Raw genomic sequence first — 25,055 nt, 5'->3', positions numbered from 1 at the left:
TAAAGTATTCTTCATTTATGCTGGTGTGAAGTTAGTTTATTATTACCTGCTGTTATTAACTCCTCTCTTTCCTTTTGTAGCTTTTACCCATAGAATTCACATTTAGAATGTAAGCTACAAGTTAGACTGCCTGAGTTAAAGTCCAGACTCCAACCTTTATCAGTTGTATGTCAATGGTAGCATATTTAACCTCTTTATGCTTCTGTTTCCACATCATTAGGACAGCAGTAAAAATTGTTATTTTTCACACAGGGTTACTTCAAGAATTAAGATTTAAGGAAATATAAATGGAAAAGCACTCAGCATAGTATCTGTCACATAATAAGCATTCGATATATGTTAAAAACAATTTTTTTCAGGAAAGAAGTACACAGAATCTACATTTTAAAAGCTATGAATTTTAGAAATTATATATTTTATAATTATTTCTAATAATTGTATAGTAATAACTAATTACTTAAAAATACAGAAATGCTTACTTGACTAAATCTATTCTGTTATTGATGGCAGCCCAATGCAGGAGTGTAACATTTTCTTTGTCTGGTTGCCGTACATCATAACCTGCTTCCACCAATTCTCGGCAGCGTTCATATATTCCATATCTTGAAAAGAAAGAAAACGTGCAATTGTTACCACTATTTGACAAGAAATTTAAAGCTGAAAATAGCATTTCCAGAAGAAACTAATGCTCCATTTTGAAACATGGAAATTAAAATGGCTTTCTCAATATAAAATGTTACTTTAAAAATATCAATATTCCAACAGCTTTTACTAATCCATTTTATAATTAAAAATTTTTCATCTATAAGTATGCAATAACTCAAAGTGGAAGAGAAAAGGATAACATAAATAAAATGTCTATCAGTTATTCTTCTTAATATCACCACTTATTCTACAAAACACTTAAGGCAGCTTATAAAAATACAAACAGCTATGTTAAAAAATATTAAATCATAAAGAAGCAGTAACAAAGAGTTTATCAATGATTTAGAACAGCATCGAGAAAAAAGGATGTCTTACAACCTCAGGATTCTTTATTTACAAATTTAGCCTCAAAATTCCTAAGGCAAATAGAAAAGGAAGTGTGGGGGTGGGAGCAGGGCAGGTGCAGGAGGAGTCCTGTGCGTTCCAGCCAACGAGAATAAGAGAAAGTCTACTGGGAGAATTCGAGGAAAGACATTCACGTTTAATAAAGAAGAAAGGTGCACGCAGAAAGCTTGACCTTTTCCTCCCTTTCTGTTTTTGGTCATTCTGTGGCAGCATATATATTTTTTAAAACTTTGTATTATGGAAATTTTCAAGCATAAGCAAAAATAAAAAGAACAGTACAACAAACCACCAAGAATCCATCATGGAGCCTCAAAAACCATCAACTTTATCCTAAACAAAATACTGGATCCTTGGAAATATGAGACACAAAAACAAATTAAATGAGCTTTGACTATATTTGTAATTTCTTAATCAAAGTGGTCTCCAAAATGGGGAGGTATACCACAGGGTGAGGTTGGGGGAAAGGTGGCATAATAAAGGAACATTAGAAGCAAATATTAAAACTGTATTCGTGTCTTAGCTAATAGAGAAAGAAATTAAGCTGCATTAATATTTAATACAGCCTTCACTGCTTCAATGCTGCCCTACAATGGCTCTGTACTACATGTGTACACCTACACACACACACACACACACACACACACACACACAAGGTAAATCAATCTAAGGGAAGAGCAAGAGTTCCACAATTCACAGATGACAGAAGTTCCTTCAGTTCTTTGTTCTTTTTCAGAAAATTGTTTACATGGGCCCAGTTAAGGGAACTAGGCGTATTACCTTAAAGGGCAGAATCTACCTCACACTTTGAATGAGACAAGTGATGATAAAAATCTTTTTAACTATACTGAGAATCGCTGGTTACTTTTCTAACATTTAAAAGTGAGTATGCATTTTCCTTTTAACAAAAAAGACAAGTGTTTCAAATCTGTTGGCTTTTTTGGGGAGCGGGGCACAGGCAGCGTTGGCAAAGAACTGTGACTGGTATGCTATCAACCATATACAGTTGACCCTTGGACAACATGGGGGTTACGGGCGCCAACCCTCCCGCAGTCAAAAATCCACATATAACTTTACGGCTGGCCCTCCATATCTGCAGTTCCGCATCTGTGGATTAGACCAACTGCAGACTGTTTAATACTGTAGTATGTATTTGTTGAAAAAAATTCGCATTTAAGTGTATCCAAGCTGTTCAAACTTGTGTTGTTCAGTGGTCCACTGTATTCTTAAGAAAGGTAAAGATAGTGAGTCTGTTCCCCTTCAAGGCAAAGAGGATATTTCAGACACAGTGAGAAACTTAACTACTTTCATTTCAGAAAAACACCTACTATAAAGAGAATATTTTTTAAAAATTGTATGTTTGGAAATGTTTCTATCATTATATAATACAGTTTCTGAAAGGTCTTATACAACAACTGTAAAAACTTTCTTATGTGAGCACACTAAAAAATTTTGAAACAATTTTCTAACATGTGTGAACCCATTTGCTGTAACTACAAAAATGTCAAAACCTGATTAGTTTGCAAGAACCATCATCAGAAAATGTACATTTACAAGGTAAAGTTTAGTAAAATCTTTACTTAGTGAATAGTACTGAAAAGTAATTGCTGTAACTTAATAAATGCAGCATATGTTGTAATTCTTCCATTAGGGAATCATGTATCTTTGTAAGATTTATCTTTTTTTCAGCCAAAAAATCATGAAAACAAAGTATCTAAATAAAATAAATTTAGGATCAGATTTCCATATCACTGTAACATAAAATATTAAACTATCTAAAATAATAATGAGGAAGCATATTTAATTATACTACTGTCACTGTAAATAAGGTTAATTAATGAAAGACGTTAAAGTAAGACCTAAAGAAATATATACCCCAATTTCCCCCAAAATGATCTGCAAATTTAATGAAATTCTAATTAAAATCCCAAATGAATACCTCATGAATTTCCCAAGTAGAACCCTAAAATTCATTTGTGAGAGTAAAGGACCAAGAATAGCTGAGACAATTTTGAAGACTAAGAAATAATTAAAACAATGTGGTACTATACAAGATTAAACAAATGGAAGAAAAAAAAAGTATTTAGAAATGGACCACAGAGTGACATCAGCATCACGGTGGAAGAAGACATTCATCGTTTTGTCCCCCCTCCAACAATAATAATTCAGCCTCTATCCACGGACCTCTGTGGGCACTATGGGATCCAGCACCATCGGCCAAGAGAGCTGGGAAAGTCTCACCCACCCATGCATTGGGTACCAGGCATACAGACCTATTCCTAGCTGTGGACCCTGCAGCGCCCACGAACTGGCTCCAGCCCCTCTCAGCCACCATCTGGGAGCCCCAGTCAACACTGTCTTTCACAGTCACCACAGATGACAGAGCCTTTGTGGAAGTGCAGGTTTCCAGAGAAGTTCAGCACGTTGTTACAGGAAAAAAATATGAGTTTGGATACACTGAAGAGGAGTACTGAATCATGAGCTGCATGACTAGGGGTGGGAAGGGGCTGGAAGAGTGGCAGATGGGACTCTTGGAGGACATTAAAGGGACACAGATCTCACTAACTTTTCTGCAGACACCATCAAAATACATAAAGAACTTTTACAAACTAATTATAGAAAGACAAAAGAACTCAAAATAGGTATATTTAAAATGGTTAATTCACACAGGAAGAAACCCAAATGGCCAATAAACATAGAAAATATATTCAATATCATTCGTAATCAGAGAAAGGCCAATCAAAAGAGAGAAAAACCATTTCACAGCTATCAAACTGACAATGACTAGTAAGTGTGACAAAACTAGAACTGAGCAAAAATGCAGTGGAAAAAGAACTCATTTCCTGCAGATGGGGGTATAAATTGGCACAGCCACTTTGGAAAACCATTTGGCAAGAACTGGTAAAGCTGAAAAAGAACACACTGAACAAGCCAGAAGTTCCACTTGAGTTGTCTACCCTAGACGAACTTTTGTTTATGTGCAGGTAGGACAGGGGAACAGGGTAGTAACAGGGTAGTAAGACTTTTGTTTATGTGCAGGGGAACAGGTAGTAAGACATTCACTGATGCGATGCTTTGAAATAATGAAACAGTAGAAACAATTTAAAGTATACCTCGATAAGGAATGATAGAATACTACAAAGCAGTTAAACAGGACAGATTAGGTCCTTATTTACCAACACTGATAAATCACAAAAGCTATATCGTGTTTTTGTTTGTTTTTAAAAAGCAAACTGCAAAAGGATATGCAGAGTAGAATACAACTTATGTCAATTTTAAGCATACATTATAATAGCATATTTTGTTTACAGATGTTTGTAGACATGTACAGGAATGTTCATGAGAATGATTCACAGCAATTTCAGGAGAGGTTTCCTCGAGGAGCTAGGAAAAGAGCATACTGAGCAACCTGCAGCAATCACAGCAAAATGTTAGCATCCGCTTAATCTGACAGTTATATTCTTCTCTATACTTATCTGTAGGATTGAAATGTTTTAAAATTTAAATAAATGTTTTAAAAGGTAGAAATTATAGACAGCACACATAGATACTTTTCAAGAAAAAGCGTAGTTAGAAGGGTATTTGAGGAATAAAGAAAGGTGGTTGTTTTTTTTTCTTAACATGAAAGATGCTGCAGTGTATTTGCTGATGGAAATCATGCATTAGGGTGAGACAGATTAATGACAAAGGAGAGGAAGAATATAGTAATAGGAGCAAACTCTCAAAAGGAAAAATGAATGTAGAGCAGTATAATTTGTTTGCTAAATACAGCTGGTACAACGTGCTTTGATTTTTGACTACATATAACATTCGGGAAAGTAAGGTGACAGTGGACTAAGGACTTCCAAAAATTTGCCTCTCCACAAAAGTAATGAAAAAACTGGCAGTATCAACTTTTTCAGAACTCTGGAAAAGTTAACAAAAGGTTTTCAGCAATCCAAGGGATCTTTAGTCAATAAAAACAGCTGTATTTCAGGAAGAACAGAGGACTTTGTGGTGTTTTAAAATACCACAGTCCCATCCTCTGCTCCCCAGCAGCCTTGAAAAATAAGTTGTATTCCTGGTACTGATAGCAGAGTAGGAATGGAGTTCCTTCAAAGCCTCATTCTCAAAGAGGAGTCATTATTTCACCTATATGGTTGTTCCCTGGAAGAGTCTACTTGAAAGGCTTATCTATTAGACCTCACCCAAACTCATTAAAACCTCCTTTCTGGGATGTTTGTCAAATGTTTTAACATAACAGTTGTTTGAGAGGATGGAAAGCAGTTGGGACAAACAACAGACAAATCAAAAAGCTTAAGCAAAAGCTGAGGAATGAGATATCCACAGGGGCTTGAAAAGCTCAGACATATTCTTGGGGAGCTAGAAGGCCATGCACATGTTCAACAAAGACTGGAGAAGGCCCTAAGGTCTCACTTCTGATTGACCTTGAGGTTCTTTGCAAGCAGAAAGTGAAGGCTAAGGCAGAGCTGTAAGCTGCCTGGCTGAGTGCTGAGTGCCCCAACTTGCACTTGCACGAAGAGTTCCTTGACAAAGATCAAGACTTACTGGTTCTAGGGATTTAAGAAGTCTCTGACCACTAACTAACCAAGTAGAGACTTCAGTGGCCACACATGACAAAGATACAGACTTTATAGTATTAGTTCAGAAATGTCACAAACAACAACAAACGCTGGAGAACCTGATACCCAGAACTGCCATGTTACATTATTTGAACAGTCCAGTTTTCAACAAGACATGCAGAAGAGCAAAAAAGTATAACCCATAGGGAGCAGGGGGAGCAATTAATAGAAACTGTCCCTGAAGAATCCCAGACATTGGACTTACTAGGCAAAGACTTTAAATCAGCTATCTGATTTAAATCTGTACAAAGAACTAAAGCAAAGTATGAAAACAATGTCTCACCAAGTACAGAATTATCAAATAGAGAATATCAAAAGAGAAAGAAATGCATATTTCACTTAAAATACAGATGTCAAAGAAGAAAACAATTGCAACAAAAAACTTACTGTGTAGCCTTAACTATGTCCCACGTGCTGTAATCATCAATATGAGTTTTCCGTCCGAGGGGTTCACCATATCCATGGCCATAATGGCTTTGAGGTTTAATTTCCTGTTGAAGAAAAAAAATTACACAGAGATAAGAATTGAGAAATGAAGTATGAAAATATTTCAGTATTTTACTATTGCTTTTGTGCTGTTTGAAGAATGTTTGTTATTTAAAAGATTAAGTTTAACCTTATGCTGAAGTCTGTACTCTTTGGAGAAAAAGCATGTTCAAACAGATCTACCCCTTATACACACTCTCAAAACAGAAAAGCTGCAAAACTGTAAATCAGTGACAAATCAGTAACTGAAATTCATCTTTAGCTCCATAGAACTCTACTTCTTCATCAAATCAACTCTCATTCTCTCAGACCAATTTTTCTACTATTCCAGCATAACCCCCTAGCTCTAACACTCTACTTCAAAACTTTCATCACATGCCAAATAAAAACTAAAGTCCTAAAAAAGGAACCCAGGGATATTATTCTATTATTTTCAGATATCACCTTTTCTTATACTCCTTCATGCTGAGGGCTTGTTAAGGCATCGACTATTAGGTGAATAAAGAACAATAGGGCATTCTAATAAAATGTAAATCTGCTTGAGTAGTTCTAAAAATGTCAACACCCTTAAAGAAACTAATTTTTACATAAAAATTTAATCAAACAGCTTTACAGAATATTACATCCATTTAAAACTTATATGCTTATGTGCAATGTTCTATTTAAAATACAAACTTTGCTATGCATAGTCAGCTTCCTCAATATGGCACTAAGATACAATTACTTCTTTTATATGAAAACAGAAAAATTGAGCATGTTTGGTTCTACTACCTAATCCATTCAAATTTCTATGATTCTGATATTTTTCTCTTACAGGCACACACACATAAATGAAAGGATAAGGCGTAACAAGATATTTGGAGAGAATTAAATCCTTAGAACAATTCATTCTCTCTTGGCCACTGATATTTAACAATACAAATTTATGGTATTTCATTGGAGAAAAAAGTCTATTATCTTTAGCTCACTCTAGCCATTTAATCTATGTGGAAAATTCCAATACTGATTTGTTTGAACCATACATTTAGAAGACTATCAACAATATTGCTGAATATTTTCAACAATAGGGAATTTAAAAGTTTCACAAAAGCAAATTCTGCTTAGTATATAACCTTTCCTTATGAAAATGCCACCGCCAATATTAAAATACCACCGTAATAATCATAAATCCACATTTGCAAAAGAAAGAAAATAGACATCAGTCTTAAGCTGAGATTCACAACGTATTACACGTACTGCATATAATTTACTAAGTGATTTTTTTGAGAGATTGTTCTTGGACTCCATTAAAATAGAACTGGTTAAATATGAACACAAGCAGGTATAGTATTTTGGGTGTACGCAACACTCTGAATAATTGATGAAGCTAACCAATACATAAGACTTACCCAATTTAATTTTTTTAAACTTTTCTATTTAATTTCTCCACTGAATTCCAGTTCTCAACTTCTCTATGCTCTCTATTCAGTGGAGCAAGATAAAAGAAAGACACGTCTCAGATCAGTAGCACTTCCTTTTTTTCTAAATTTTTTCTGATATTATTCTCCCCTACCATAAGGAAAATAACCTTTTAAACTTTCGATTCTGACTTTTTCTATAGGACCATAAGACACCTGAAGGAAAATAAAAACCTGGCCATAGTTTACAAGCAGAATGGAGTAAAATGTCCAACAGAACATGTATTGAAAGTCTGCTATAAACAAAGCCCTCTACAATGTACTGGGACCCCAAGCCAGGACAGCGTAAGGCTAGTGCAAAGTTTAAGAGAGTGCCAAAAAACTCCATAATCAAGTTTTTAAAAATCAAAACAAAACAAAACATAAACATAAGCATTTTAAATATAGACAGCACCAGTATTGCTCATTTTTCCTTTTGTGTCAGGCTCCACTGTGGCTTGAAGCAGTACTGCAAACCAATATGCAAATACCAAATATGGTCTCTTGCCCTCAAGGCCATTACAATCCAAAATGGAAGGACAAAGTAGATAAGAAACATAAGTCAAAGATTAGAAGCAAGAGCTAAGTTAAAACTTAAATAAAGACAACATAAGGGCCAAAAAGTAAAAATATAACTTTAAAAACTATTTCAATATGAAAATCTGCTAGGGCAAACTGCTATTCTTTTTTACTAAGGACAAATAGGTTGCTTTTACAGGCAAATAACAAACATTCATTAAACAAAAAATAAATCTCTTTTTAAAGCTTACTACTGTAATGCTTTCATGTGATTTTAGTTTCATTTTTATCCTCAGAGACCTGTTATTATATATAATGATTAAATTGTATTCTCAGTTTATCTACCGTCCATTTTGCCCCACTGACAGTGCCAAATGTGATCTTCCAATGTACTAGAAATCAGACTATTTTTCCAGTAACATTTAAAAATTAAATGCATTTGTTTTATCACAATTATATGGTTTTTATTTGTTTACGTCTACTTTTTAGTAAAGGAAATACGATTTTTTTAAAAGATGGTTTTACATATATCCCTAGAGTAATTTTCAAGAGGTAGAGTTATTCCCACTAAAAAGGTAGAGGAAATGGTGTTTAAGCAAATCTCCAACCTGTTGTACTATTTTTTAAAAAATTAATAACACAGAACTTAAATTCTTTTTCTCACTTTTAATCACATTGGAAACTGATTCACCTCTAGAACTAGCACCCTGCCAATCTGACAAATGACAACACTCTCTATCAAGATAACCACCACTATCACTAGGCCTGGGAGTAACAGTTGTGATTTTTAAACTTTAAAAACATAAAATAAAAAATACTGTGTTAATGTAAATAAATATATCCTATAAATGTATAGATGATATTAATTTTTTAATTATAAATTTGCTATTATATATAAGATAAATTTTCAACATACAAATATTTAATGACACTAAAATTCTATAATTTTTCCTTGATTTTAATGGTAACCAAGATGCAATTTAATTGATATCTCTGCCAAGGAAAGTAATACTAATTAAAGAATACATATGTAGGTCATTGTAACTTTTAAGAATGCAGTAATTCCATTAGAAGCAGCATGGTATAACAGAAAAAGTCCTTGACTGAGAGGCTACTGAATTGAAAGTCTGCCACTCTCTTACCTAGGCTACAACCCAGCAAGGCAATTAACTATGGTAGGATTCAGGTCCCTTATTTGTAAAAAAGAGGAGGATGAATAAGATCAGCTTAGAGTTCCACCCAGGTGCCTCAAGGACCAACATCAGGGTATCAAAGAGCTTGATGGTTTCAGCTCCACTCAATCCACTCTCTTCTTAAACAAAGCACTTTGTTATTTAGCCTGTTTTTTGATACTGGGGCTTTACATAATATTTCTTTAATAAAAAAAAAAAAGATTCAGCTCCTTTTTAAAAGTTTAAAAACCACTAGATTAGAAGTCCTCCAAGATCCCTTCTAAGGCTACCATACAATGATTTTATATATTGGAATAAAGAAATTACAGCCACTAGAAAGATCCTTAAGGTACCTAAATTGACAGCCAAAGCCCTAGGAGTTGCTGAAGAGAACTAGAAGGAGAGAAAGCATCTCCAAAACCTGCTGCTCAAGTAGCAGACAGGAACGAGAAGAGCTGGGACAAGCTCAGCTGCCATACACTGCTGCTAAGAGAAATCAATACGATAAAACTCAAACTTATACAGCAGATACAGGCAAACTCTGGATGGCATATCAAGATGATAGACTCCATAAGACGTGTTTATTCACATGCCTGGAGGGAATTATATAACCAATAAACTAGTTAGCAAGTGTCTGTGTGCTATCTAGTTAACTTTTAAAAAATACTAGACCTATTAATCTTTAGTTTACATTCATTTAAAACAAAGAGGGAGGCAGCACTGATAAAAGAATCCTCTACAGCAGGGGTCCCCAAGCCCCAGGCTGCGGACTGCTACAGAACCGGGCCACACAGGAGGTGGTGAGCGGTGGGCGAGGGAGCGAAGCTTCATCTGCCGCCCCCATCACTCGCATTACCGCCTGAATCATCCCACCCCACCCCAGGCCATGGAAAAACTGTCTTCCACGAAACCGGTCCCCGGTGCCAAAAAGGTTGGGGACCCCTGCTCTATGGCACAGTACTTTATTACCAACCAAATACAGATGTTTAATAAGTGCTCTATAAGAAAAGGTGCTCCAAGAATCGGTTCTATGGTAGAGTATATCTGAAAGAACAAACATGCAAGAGTAAGTTCAGGAATATTCCGAAAGAAGGGTAAGGGCAGGGACTTGCCCTGCCATTAATTACAATACATCAGACGGCAAACTAAACGGCAAACTAAAGAAAAAACAGGAGTACTGCAGTGATAAATAGGGCAGTGGAATAGAGCTTGAAGAATGAGAATTAGAATCAGGAGGGAAAGACATATTATTCAGTAAATGGTATAAATGGACAACTGGCTAGTCATTTGGGATTAAAAAAAAAAAAATTCAACAGGCTCCAACATAGAAGGGTGATGTGCTTGGTAGAAAGACGCTAACAAATACAGCCAAGGATATAGTTTCTTTAAAGGCATATGATGCTGAAACTTGTCTGAAAAAGCAGGGCCACACAAAGCAGAATTCAGAGCAGCATGCTCCCAGGTGGAAGCTTCCCAGGTCAGCAACACATCCCATGAGAACATACAGGTAGATGCCTACACCATTCTCCTGGTGAGAGAAGCATGCACCCTCCTGTTCTGGGGAGTCTTTGTGCCACTCTGGACTCTCCTGACTGTTCTGGAGACTCTGACCATATGTCTGGTGCTCACCAGGTCTAAGTAACTTGTTCAAAACAGCTCTAGGACTTTCCTGAATGTTTAATGAAAGACCAGTTAAAGTGCAGATCAATTTCCCAGGCTTCCTAGAGAAGTGACTACCCGGCAGGACCAGGCTTCAGTCAAGGACTCTTCCTATAAGATTCCCATCTCACTCCTTATATTAGATAACTTCCAGTCAGGTCAAAGATGTAAATATAAGAATATCAGTAATAATAGTCCTAGTGTTTAAAAAAAAAAAAGCTCTGAGAAAAGCATGAGTAACAACACATTGAAAAATGGGCAAAGAATATGAAGATAATTGAAAGAGGGCAAAATACAATGGCAAATATAGGCATGAAAAGATGCCGTAATTCTCAATATAAATGCATTTCCAAACAGAGAGAGAGCACAAAATCAATTCAATAAAATTCTAGGGCACATACATGTTACCTACAAGACACGTTACCTGCCTGCCTTTGGTGCATTAACCCATAAATATACACAGGTGAATTAGCAAACCAGTAGGGCTTAACCATATGCTTGTAACTTGCACTGTGCAAATGTCTGCTGTCAGGTATCATTCTAACAGGCTGGACTGTGAATCAAGAAGCTAATTGTAGTTAATTATATTAATTTTGAGCTTCTCAAATTTAATTCCATTAAATGTATATGATGAAACTAGAACAATATAAAGCGTTGTTGACGAGAAGAAAGAAAAAAAGTCTCTATACATAATTGATTCATTTTTAAGTCCTAGCCAAAACTGTGGAGCCAAATGTGAGACCTTCTTAAAACCTAGGTAGTAATGAACTAAATTCTAGGAATACCATAAGGATTTTTAAAAAGGAATATATAATGAGAGGACAGCATAAGCATTAAACATATAACCAAATGAACAATGAAAGATAAGGAAAAGCAGTAGCCACTACAAAATTATAAAATAACTTTCTTTTAAAATGTATTTAATTAATAGTGCCAGCAAATGGCACTACACTCAAGACAGAATTTCTTACTAATCTATTGGATGTACCCTCTTTAAGGGAAGATTGGACAAAAATGATTTGGTAATATAATGGAAAGATTTCAAATCAATTTTTTCAGTAAGTAAGAAGTCTCTGCTATATTATATGCTCTGCTGTGGTCCCCAATCCCTGGCTAACAGTATGTGATTTTTGCTTTTAAAAAAGAGAGGCCAACTTGAGGCATAGGTAGGTTCTCTTTATGCTGTAGGACCACCACTGTCTCAATCCAAACTATCAAATTCACTTTGCTTGCTTCCAACAAATTTTAGACTAGGAAAATGTTCATCACCTTCTAGCTTCACTAAAAACTGGTTTTCACTTCATTTCCTTCTAGTATTAATCTATATGTATATACATACTTGCAACAATATACATAAATCTGGCACACTTTTTTTTCCTTCCACAAACATTTGAAGAACAAATGCCTATATGTATATTTTTCTCCCTCTCCTTGAAAAAAAAACTTTATTTTTAGGATTATTTTTATTTAGGACAGTTTAAGATTTACAAAACCAGTACACAGTTCCCATATTCCACACACCCAGTTTCCACTATTATTAACATCTAACATTAGTATGGTACATTTGTTGTTATTCAATCAATATTAATACATTATTAACTGAGATCTATACTTTATTCAGATTGCCTTAGTTTTTAGGTAATGTCCTTTTTCTGTTCCAGGATTCCATCCAGGGTATCGCATTACATTTAAGTGGTCAAGGCTTCCTAGGCTCTTCTTGGCTATGACAATTCCTCAAACTTTACTTATTTTTGATGACTTTGACAGTTTTGAGAACTAGTCAGGTATTTTGTAGAATGACCTTCAACTGGGATTTGTCAGGGGTTTTTTTTCACTATTAAACAAGAGTATGTGTTTTTAGGAAGAAGTGTTATTTTTTAATTTAACCTAATTTTGCAAATTTCCTTCAATACTGCTATATAATCTTTATTTGCCCAAATATTTATATATGTTTAGTCTGTAATCACAGTATTCATATACTTTATATTCTTCCCTTTTACATTTCCTCTTAGAATGGCTATTATTAAAACGACAAGATATGACAGATGTTGAAGAGGATGTGAAGAAAAGGGAATCCTTGTTCACTGTTGGTGGGACTGTAAATTGGAATAGTCACTATGGAAAATAGTATGGGGATTCCTCAAAAAATTAAGAATAGGACTACCATATGACCTAGCTATTTCACTTCTCGGTATTTATCCAAAGAACACAAAAACACTAATTCAAAAAGATATCTGCACTCTTATGTTCACTGCAGCATTATTTACAATAGCTGAGACATGGAAACAACCTAGGTGTCCATCGATGGATAAAGGGATGAAGAAGATGTGGTATATCCATACACAATGGAATACTACTCAGCCATAAAAAAGAATGAAATCCTGACATTTGCGACAACACGGATAGACCTTGAGGGTATTATGCTAAGTAAAATAAGTCAGAAGGAGAAAGACAAATACTGTATGATTTCACTCACATGTGGAATCTAGAAAAATAAAACAAAACAAAAACAAACTCATAGATACAGAGAACAGATTAGTGTTTACCAGAAGAGAAGGGGATTGCGGGGAGGTGAGCAAGGGGTGAAGGGGGTGAACTGTATGGTGATAGATTATAACTAGACTCCTGGTTTGTAGTGTATACAGATGTTGAATTACAATGCTGTACACCTTAAACTTATATAATAAATTTAAAAAACAAACCAAGAAAAAGGATAACTTAAAAAAAAAAGAATAAATGGATGGACTTTTCCTCACTACAACAAAATACTTCCTTTAACTCATTTAACATTTCTTCTTTTTAACCCATTACTGACCAGGGGATTTTTGTAGAAACTAACGCCTGTGGCCTTAATACATTTCTGGTCAAAAATGTATTAACTGGAGTAAATTCCTAGAGAGAGATTCTTAAAGGGTATGAATATTTTTATGGTTCTTGATACAATATCTAAATTGTTTTTGCAAAGGGATTATATTTATAATCCCATCATCAATATCTGATTAACCATTTCTCCATAAACTCACTGACTCTAGATGTTATTTTTAAATTATCCCTTAATTTAAATAGAGTAGATAATACTTGAACTCTCAACCTTAAATATATTTTCCTATTCTATATCATCTTTTGAGAATTGCCTGTTCCTATCCTTTGGCCATTTTATGCTATTTCGGTCCTGAAATTTGTTTGTTTAATGTATTTGAATCTGATTTTTATGTATAGAGAAGATTAGATACTAACCTTTTCATACTGATCTAAACACTTCTGTTCCATTTTTAGAGCTGTTATCTACGCTTTTGATATGTTTCAAGGATTATACTTTATAATCACGTACATTTTTTTCCTTGGGCATCTTTGGTCCTGACTTTTATATTTAAATACTACCACAGCACTTGGAGGAAGACAGGGTTACCGCTGCAGCGGAGCCTCGGGCCACCCACTCCTGCTCCTAACTTACCGCTGTTCTCTCTCGCCAAGGAACAAGTCAGTCAGGAAGCCGCACCGCAGCCATGGCTTTTAAAGATAATGGAAAGACTCCCGTGGAGCCCGAGGTGGTGATTCACCGCATTAGGATCACCCTCACCAGCCACAACGTGAAGTCTTTGGAGAAGGTATGTGCTGACCTGATCAGAGGCGTGAAGGAAAAGAATCTCAAAGTGAAAAGGACCAGTTCAGATGCCTACCAAGTCTCTGAGAATAACTACAAGGAAAACTCCTTGTGGTGAAGGTTCTAAGACTTGGGATCTTTTCCAGATGAGGATCCACAAGGGACTCATTGACCTGCACAGTCCTGAGATTGTCAAGCAGATCACTTCCATCAGTATTGAGCCAGGAGTCGAGGCTGAAGTCACCAGTGCAGATGCTTAAATCAACATTTTTAATAAATTGATAATCAGTTGTTAAAAAAAAAAATACTTCCATAATCATTAGTGCTACCCATCAAATATTTCCAGTTCTTTTCCCAAGCACATGGTAGTTTTGTATGTCCTTGGCCCCTGGAAAATTAAGTAAGCCCAAGTGATTGACTTTTTTCTTTTAACCAAGAGAATGTGAATAAAAGAGACATGTTGCTGTCAGAGAATAGGTTTTAAGAGCCAGTATGCAATTCCTCACTCTCACTTCTCGTCGGCCATGGAAACTGGCAATGTTCCAGAGAGCAGATAATCAGTCTGGGTCCCAGAGCAGCCGTAATGCATGTGTAGCAAACTACTGACACGTATGCCACTAAGATTTTAGGGTTGCTACTGCAGCAAAACCTAGCTTATCCTGACTACTATAACTCTGAGAGTTATTCTAGTAAGTAGTATGCAGATGGGGACTTATATAAATCATTTTCATTGCATTTTGGAGCTGGTTATAAGTAGTATATGGGAGTACTACTAATGTACAGATTTACCTTGTATCTAGCCACATTGTTAAAATTATAATCTCTAATTTTTTATGATCTCTTTGAATAGTCTAAGAATACAATCAAATCTGAAAATAAGTGTCGTCTTTCATTTCATGGCATACGGCATTGGCAGAAACATCAAATGCAATTTTAGAAAAAAATAATGACAGTACATCCTTATTTCCTTATTTTTTTTTCCATTTTAAACAGGCAATGCCCTTACTGTTTCTGCATTATATATAAAGTTGTTAAGTCATCCTTATTCAAATCCATTCCAGAGAATGAATAACATTGCATTTAGATACAAATGTCTACTTGACCACCTTTTTCTGTCCTTTTCTGTTTTGCCTCTACAATATCCTCTTAAAAGGTCTGTCTACACTGCTGTTCCAATCACTCCCCTGCTTAAAATCCTTAAAATCATGCATATAGAGTAAATGAAGAACATTTCAGCAGTCATACAAAATCCCATGGTCTGGCCCCACCTTGCTTTTTCCAGCTTTAATATTCATCATTTCCTCCCAAGCATCATACATGTTTATTTATACCAGCCATTCCAAGAAGTCATGTACTTTAAAAACCTCAGTATCATTTTGCTCATGTTACCTATTCTACTCAGAAGGCACACCCCATCTCAGGTTTGGCAGACTTTTACAAATCCTTCAATTCACACTTCAAAAGTCACCATAGCCTTCCCTGTTTCCTTCAGGCAGAGTCAACTGTCCTTTTATCTGTGTTCTCACTACTACGCAAACAAATTATTATAGTACTGTGTGATGGTATATGTGTTAGTTTCCCATTGATCCTCTAATAGATTTCTACAAGCTTAGTACCTTAAAAGGACACATATTTATTATATTATAGTTCTGGAGATCGGAAGATCAAAATCAAACATCAATATCACAAAGGGTCAGCAGAGCCATGTTCCCTAAAGAGGCTCTAGGGGAGAAGCCATTCTTTGCCTCTTCTAGCTCTGGTGGCTTCTGGCATACCTTGGCTTGTGGTGACATCAGTCCAATATTTGAGGCCAGCCTCTTCAAATCTCCCTGGTCTGCTTCATAAGGGCTATTCCTTCTGTATGTGTGTTCAAATCTCTGTCTGCCTCCCTCTTATAAGGATATGTGTAATTGCAATTAGGGTCCACCTGGATATCCAGAATGACCTCCCCCATCACAAGACCCTTAATTTAATCATCCCTGTAAAGATTCTTTTTCCCTTATAAGGTAACACTTATAGGACAAGTTCCAGGGTTTAAAATTTGATATCTTTGGGAAGCCATTATTCTGCTTACCAGAGATGGGAATAAAGGTGGAAAAGTGAGAAGTAAAGAGGCAAAGTTAATATTACATAGGCTAGGTGCTGTTTGTAGTTTTCTCTCAGCTATCAAATATCCTCAGTCATTGGCAGTATCAACTGTTGCCTCTCTCATGTGGGGCATTTTGAGAATTCTGAAATACTCTCTCCTTGACCAAACTGCAGTCAGACTCCTCTGAGCATTCTTCTCAACTAGGCCTTGACCTTGGCTCCCATCCTTACTGGGACTGCATAGTCCAGCTTTAGCAAGAATCCTGCTAAGTCAGTTTAGAGAATTTCCTGTCCTTGCTATCTGATCACCCTGGCTTGTCCTCAGCAAGAATCCTGTTAAGTTGGTTTAGCAAGAATCTCCCTATCCTTGATGTCTCCTCTTAGTATTTTCCCTCCACTGACCACCCCCCCCCATTCTGCCTGTTGGCTATAAATCTCCAATTGTCCTTGCTGTATTCAGAACTGAGCCCAGTTTTATACTGAGGGCTCCTTTCCCCCTATTACAATAGTTCCTGGATGAAATCCATTTTTACCATTTTAACTACTGTCAGCTCTGGTTTTCTTTGACAGAACCTCCCTCTGTAACATTCTCTGGTGCAGAAGAGACATTCTTCAGCTTACCTCTAAAAAGTCCTCAGCTCCTATGTCACTGGTATAACTATGGGGTTGCTTCTGCCCAGCAGGCAATTCTCTTTGGTAAGTTTCTTTCAAGTTGGCTATAGCCTGTCTAGCCTCTAAAGTGTTTGTTTGGCCCAAAGAAAACACCTTTGATTCAACATCACTGGACACACAGAGGAAGCTCTCTCTCGTGGCTCTTCCACTGTATGGCTATTTTATATATCGCTTACCTTTACACTTCCCCAGTAAAGCAGCAGCTGCCCCCAGTGTCTGGGCCATCAGTAATTCCAGGGGACCCAAATCACCCTTTTCCAAGAATTCTCTAACACTTCACTCAGACAGCATCCTAGGGAGGCCTAACTATTTTCCACAACCCAGCAGTCATTCAGCCAGAGAAATATTTTTCCTCCTGAAAAGTTCCCCAATCTTTCAGAGGAATTGTTTGCAACCCACATGGAAGACAATATAAACACTACAGCACTCCCTCTTGGGTTGATAATTCTTCCAAGAACCCTTTGCTCCCACTAAAGTCTCTCTTTATCTTGTATAGACTAGAGGTAACAGAGTTCCAGTACAAATCACAGCCACTTTCCAGCAGGTTCAGCACCTCTGTTTATACTGCAGGGCTCCTTTGTCAACTACTGTCCTCAGTTTTGAGCTCCAAGAAAAATGCTTAGATGACAAGAAAAAATCCCCCTTTACATCCTATTATATAAAACTATATCTTAAAATACTTAGTATTTCTCACTTAACATTATGTTTTTTGGGATTTACCTGTGCTGAAACATGTAGTTCTGGTTTATTTAATGAAATTATTAGATAGTATTCCATTACATGAATAAACCACATACATTCCCCTATTAAGAGACTTTTTTGCTACTATAAATCATACTGCAATGAACAATCGTATACAGGTCTCATCTGTAAAAGTTTCTCTAGGGTAAGCACCTAGTATTGGAACTTCTGGATTAAGAGATTTTGAGTATCTTCTACTTTACTGTCATTAAAATACTTTCCGGGGCTTCCCTGGTGGCGCAGTGGTTGAGAATCTGCCTGCCAATGCAGGGGACTCGGGTTCGAGCCCTGATCTGGGAAGATCCCACATGCCGCGGAGCAACTAGGCCCGTGAGCCACAAATACTGAGCCTGCGCGTCTGGAGCCTGTGCTCCGCAACAAGAGAGGCCGCGATAGTGAGAGGCCCGCGCACCGCGATGAAGAGTGGCCCCCGCTTGCCCGCAACTAGAGAAAGCCCTCACACAGAAACAAAGACCCAACATAGCAATCAATCAATCAATCAATAAATCTTTAAAAAAAAAAAAAAAAATACTTTCCAAGGTGGCAGTACCAACTTATACTCTCACTAGCAATATATGTGTTTTTCACTATACTTAGATTTACCAGACTTAATTTTGGAGGAATCTGATGGGTCCTAAATTATATCTTGTTTTGACCTGCATTTCCCGGAAGCACATTGAAAAAAGTTAATTTAGGTAGATCAACTATATCAATGCTGCTGAAAAGTCAGCAAGGATGAGGACCACAAGTTAACCACTGGATACAGCAATATAGATTTTGTGTTGCTTTGCCAAGGTAGAAGCACATGCCAGACTAGAACTGATTAAAGAAAAGATGGAATGAAAGAAACTGGGAACAGCAAGTACAGGCAAATCTCTTGAGGAGTTTTGATACAAGGAAGAGCAAAGAAATAGGGCAGTAGGCAGAAAAGAAGTGGAATCAAAGGAAAACATGGTGTGGGTTTTGAGATTTTCTTTTTAGGATGGGAGAAATGATTGCTAGTAGAAATGAGCTGGTAGACTCAAAAACTGATGAGGTAGAAGTATGAGTAGAGAACTGCTGGAGAAATGCCTTCAGTGGGCGTGAGAGAATAGAAATTAAGCATAACCAAACATATACAGTATTTTTATGCTAAAAAACACAGAACACTGATGAAAGAAATCAAAGAAGATCTAAATAAATAGACAGACATACCATATTTATGGATTGGAAGACTAAAAATGGTTAAGATGTCAATTCTCCCCACATCGACAGATAAGTTTAATGCAATTCCTATCAAAAGCCCAGCGAGACTTTTTGTGTATATAGACAAGGTTATTCTAAAATACATAATGATCAAGGGATCAATCCAAGAAGAAGATATAACAATGATAAATATTTATGCACCCAACACAGGAGCACCTCAATACATAAAGCAAATGCTAACAACCATAAAAGGGGAAATTGACATTAACACAATAATAGTGGGGGACTTTAACACCCCACTTACACCAATGGACAGATCATCCAAACAGAAAATAAATAAAGAAACACAAGATTTAAATGACACAATAGACCAGATAGATTTGCTTGATATTTATAGGACATTCCACCCGGAAGTGGCAGAATACACTTCCTTCTCAAGTCCACACAGAACATTCTCCAGGATAGATCACATCCTGGGTCACAAATCAAGGCTTGGAAAATTTAAGAAGATTGAAATCATATCAAGCATCTTTTCTGACCACAACGCCATGAGATTAGAAATCAATTACAGGAAAAAAAAACTGTAAAAACCACAAATACATTGAGGCTAAACAGGGTGCTACTACATAACCAAGAGATCACTGAAGAAATCAAAGAGGAAATCAAAAAATACATAGAAACAAATGACAAAAAAAAAAAAATGACCCAAAACCTATCGGATGCAGCAGAAGCAGTTCTAAGAGGGAAGTTTATAGCAATTCAATCTCACCTCAAGAAACAAGAAAAATCTCAAATTAACAATCTAATCTTACACCTAAAGCAACTAGAGAAAGAAGAACAAAGAAAACCCAAAGCCAGTAGTAGGAAAGAAATCATAAAGATCAGAGCAGAAATAAATGAAATAGAAATGAAAAAAACAATAGCAAAGATCAATAAAAGTAAAAGTTAGTTCTTTGAGAAGATAAACAAAATTGATAAACCCTTAGCCAGACTCAACAAGAAAAAAAGAGAGAGGATGCAAATCAATAAATTAGAAATGAAAAAGGAGAGATCACAACTGACACCGCAGAAATACAAAGGATTATAAGAGACTACTACAAGCAACTATATGCCAATAAAATGGACAATCTCAAAGAAATGGGCAAATTCTTGGAAAGGTACAATTTTGCAAGAGTTAGAAAATATAAACAGATCTATCAAAAGGAATGAAATTGAAACTGTGATTAAAAATCTTCCAACAAACAAAAGTCCAGGACCAGATGGCTTCACAGGCAAATTCTATCAAACATTTAGAGAAGAGCTAACACTATCCTCCTCAAACTCTTCCAAAAAATTACAGAGGGAGGAACACTTCCGAATTCATTCTACGAGGTCACCATCACCCTGATACCAAAACCAGACAAAGATATCACAAAAAAAGAAAATTACAGACTAATATCACTGACGAACATAGACGCAAAATTCCTCAACAAAATACTAGCAAACAGAATCCAACAACACATTGAAAAGATCATACACCATGATCAAGTGGGATTTGTCCCAGGAATGGGAGGATTCTTCAATATACACAAATCAATCAATGTGATACACCATATTAGCAAATTGGAGAATAAAAACCATACGATCATCTCAATAGATGCAGAAAAAGCTTTTGACAAAATTCAACACCCATTTATGATAAAAACTCTCCAGAAAATGAGCACAGAGGAAACCTACCTCAACATAATAAAGGCCATACATGACAAACCCACAGCAAACATCATTCTCAATGGTGAAAAAACTGAAAGCATTTCCTCTAAGATGAGGAACAAGACAAGGATGTCCACTCTCGCCACTCTTATTCAACATAGTTTGGAAGTCCTAGCCATGGCAATCAGAGAAGAAAAAGAAATAAAAGGAATACAAATTGGAAAAGAAGAAGTAAAACTGTCACTGTTTGCAGATGACATGATACTTTACACAGAATATCCTAAAGATGCCACCAGAAAACTACTAGAGCTAATCAATGAATTTGGTAAAGTTACAGGATAAAAAATTAATGCACAGAAATCTCCTACATTCCTATACACTAACAATGAAAGATCAGAAAGAGAAATTAAAGAAACAATCCCCTTTACCACTGCAACAAAAAGAGTAAAATACCTAGAATAAGCCTACCTAAGGAGGCAAAAGACCTGTACTCCGAAAACTATAAAACACTGATGAAAGAAATCAGATGACACAAAGAGATGGAGAGATATACCATGTTCTTGGATTGGAAGAATCAATATTGTGAAAATGACTATACTATCCAAAGCAATCTACAGAGTCAATGCAATCCCTATCAAAGCACCAATTGCATTCTTCACAGAATTAGAACAAAAAATTTTACAATTTGTATGGAAACACAAAAGACCCTGAATAGCCAAAGCAATCTTGAGAAAGAAAAACGGAGCTGGAGGAATCAGGCTCCCTGACTTCAAACTATACTAGAAAGCTACAATAATCAAGACAGTATGGTACTGGCACAACAACAGCAATATAGATCAATAGTACAGAATAGAAAGCCCAGAGATAAACCCACGTACACATGGTCACCTAATTTATGACAAAGGAGGCAAGAACATACAATGAAGAAAAGACAGCCTCTTCAATAAGTGGTGCTGGGAAAACTGGACAGCTACATGTGAAAGAATGAAATTAGAACACTCCCTAACACCATACACAAAAATAAACTCAAAATGGATTAAAGACCTAAACGTAAGAACGGATACTATAAAACTCTTAGAAGAAGACATAGGAAAAACACTCTCTGACATAAACCACAGCAAGATCTTTTTTGACCCACCTCCTAGAGTAATGAAAATAAAAACAAAAATAAACAAATGGGACCTAATGAAACGTAAAAGCTTTTGCACAGCAAAGGAAACCATAAACAAGATGAAAAGACAACCCTCAGAATGGGAGAAAATATTTGCAAACGAAGCAACGGACAAAGGATTAATCTCCAAAATATACAAACAGCTCATGGAGCTCAATATCAAAAAAAACAACCCAATCAAAAAAACGGGCGGGGCTTCCCTGGTGGCACAGTGGTTAAGAATCCACCTGCCAATGCAGGGGACACGGGTTCAAGCCCTGGTCTGGGAAGATCCCACATGCTGCAGAGCAACTAAGCCCATGTGCCACAACTACTGAGCCTGCGCTGTAGAGCCTGCGAGCCACAACTACTGAGCCTGTTTGCCACAACTACTGAAGCCTGTGCGCCTAGAGTCCGAGCTCCGCAACAAGAGAAGCCATCGCAATGAGAAGCCCGCACACCGCAATGGAGAGTAGCCCCCACTCACCATAACTAGAGAAAGCCCGCGCACAGCAACAAAGACGCAATGCAGCCAAAAATAAATAAATTAAATAAATAAATTTATTTAAAAAAAAAATGGGCGGAAGACCTAAACAGACATCTCTCCAAGGAGGACAGACAAATGGCCAAGGGGCTCATAAAAGGATGCTTAACATCACTAATTATTAGAGAAATGGAAATCAAAACTACCATGAGGTATCACCTCACACCAGTCAGAAGGGCCATCATCATAAGATCTACAAACAATAAATGCTGGTGAGGGTGTGGAGAAAAGAGAACCGTCTTGTACTGTTGGTGGGAATGTAAACTGATATAGCCACTATGGAGAACAGTATGGAGGTTCCTTAAAAAACTAAAAAGAGAACTACCATGTGACCCAGCAATCCCACTCCTGGGCATATACCCTGAGAAAACCATAACTCAAAAGGTCATATGTACCCCAATGTTCACTGCAGCACTATTTACAATAGCCAGGACATGAAAACAACCTAAATGTCCAACGACAGATGAATGGATAAAGAAGATGTGGTACATATATACAACAGAATATTACTCAACCATAAAAAGAAATTAAATTGGGTCATTTGTAGAGATGTGGATGGACCTAGAGTTTGTCATACAGAATGAAGTAAGCCAGAAAGAGAAAAACAAATATCATATATTAACACATATATGTGGACTCTAGAAAAATGGTACAGATGAACGTATTTGCAGGGCAGGAATAGAGACACAGATGTAGAGAACAGACATGTGGACATGGGGAGGAAAGGGAGGGTGGGACGAATTGGGAGATTAGGACTGACATATATACACTACCATGCATAAAACAGATAGCTAGTGGGAACATGCTATAAAGCACAGGAAGCTCAGCTCAGCGCTCTCTGACGACCTAGATGGGTGGGGTGGGGGGTGGGAGGGAGGTCCAAGAGGGAGAGGATATATGTATACATACAGCTGATTCACTTTATTGTACAGCAAAAACTAACACAACATTGTAAAGCAATTATACTCCAATAAAAAAAATTTTTTTAATAAACACTAAAAATAAATAAATAAAATTTATATGCAAAAGCAACTAAAACAGGCAAAATAATTTTTAAAAAAAAGAATTGTAGGAAGAAGGAGTCTACTCAATTTCAAGACCTATTATATAGCTTCAACAATCAAGATTGTGTCATACTGGCTGAGAGATAGACACATAGATCAATGAAACAGAAGACAGAATCCAGAAATAAAAACATACAAACATGCTCACCTGATCTTTGACAACAATGTAAAAGCAATTCAATGGAGGAACGATAAGCTTTTCAACAAGTAGTGCTGGAGTAGTTGGACATTTATAGGGGGAGAAAAAATGAAGCTCAACCTAATTCTCACAATTTATACAAAAAGTAATTCAAAATTGATCCTGAACTTAAATGTTATATGTAAAACCATAAACTGTTTAAAAAAGAAAAAGGCAAAAAACTCTTGGATCTACAGCTAGGCAAAGAGATCTTAAACTTGACATAAAAAGCACAATCCATAAAAGAAAAAATTTGTAAACTGAAATTCATCAAAATTTAAATTTATGCTCTGAGAAAGACCCTGTTATGAGGATGAACAGACAAGCTACAGACTGGGAGAAAATATTTGCAACCCACAACAAAAGATTAGTGTCTAGGGTATTAAAAACAAAAATGAAAACACAAACTTCTCAAAACTCAACAGAAAAATAAACAATCAATTTTTTTTTAATTGGCAAAAGATACTGTTATGGGCTGAGTTGTGTCCCCCCAAATCCATCTGTTGAAGCCCTAACTTCTAGTACCTCAGAATGTGAATGTATTTGGAGCTAGGCCCTTTACAGAGGGAATCAAGTTAAAATGAAGTCATCAGGATGGGCCCTAATCCAGTGTGACTGGTGTCCTTAGAGGAAAAGAAAATTTGGACACACAGACACCAGAGATGCATATACACAAAGGAAAAACCATGTTGAGGACACAGCAAGAGGAATGCCATCTGTTAAGCAGAGTAAGACCTCAAAAGACACCAAACCTGCCAACACGTTGTTCTTGGATTCCTAGCCTCCAGAACTGTGAGAAAATAAATTTCCATTATCTAAGCCACTCCATATGTGGTATTTTGTTATGGCAGCCCTGGCAAACTAATACAGACACAAAGAGACATTTAACCCAGGAGGATATATAGACGGCAAATAAACACATGAAAACAAAGTCAGCATCATTAGCCATTAGGGAAATGTAAATTAATAACACAATGACTTATCATCACATACCTATTAAAATGGGCTAAAGAGATGCAGAGAGATCAGATTACTCATATACCGCTGGTTGTAATGTAAAATGTACAGCCACTCCAGAAAACAGCTTGACAGTTTCTTAAAAATATTAACACACAACTATCATATGACCCAGTAATTGCACTCCTGGGCATTTATCCTAGAGAAACGAAAACTTATGTTTACACAAAGACCTTTACACA

The 25,055-nt window shown here is 36.4% G+C and overlaps 1 protein-coding gene and 1 pseudogene across 2 annotated transcripts in view; one reads left to right on the top strand and one right to left on the bottom strand.

Moving 5' to 3' along the window:
• ZDHHC17 (zinc finger DHHC-type palmitoyltransferase 17) overlaps nt 1-25,055 on the bottom strand; it is a 97,460-nt gene that overhangs the window by 61,029 nt on the left and 11,376 nt on the right. For both annotated transcript variants that reach the window (XM_036866668.1, XM_036866669.1), the window contains exons 2-3: nt 6,057-6,160; nt 480-602 (exon numbers count right to left, since the gene is read on the bottom strand). In XM_036866668.1, coding sequence (XP_036722563.1) covers nt 480-602; nt 6,057-6,160 — 227 coding nt within the window. The remainder of the gene's footprint in view (nt 1-479; nt 603-6,056; nt 6,161-25,055) is intronic.
• On the top strand, nt 14,442-14,805 carry LOC118902394 (annotated as a pseudogene).

This window comes from Balaenoptera musculus, chromosome 10, assembly GCF_009873245.2.
Source record: "Balaenoptera musculus isolate JJ_BM4_2016_0621 chromosome 10, mBalMus1.pri.v3, whole genome shotgun sequence".
NCBI classification, from domain to species: Eukaryota; Metazoa; Chordata; class Mammalia; order Artiodactyla; family Balaenopteridae; genus Balaenoptera; species Balaenoptera musculus.
This window is presented reverse-complemented; position numbering and strand designations above follow the sequence as displayed.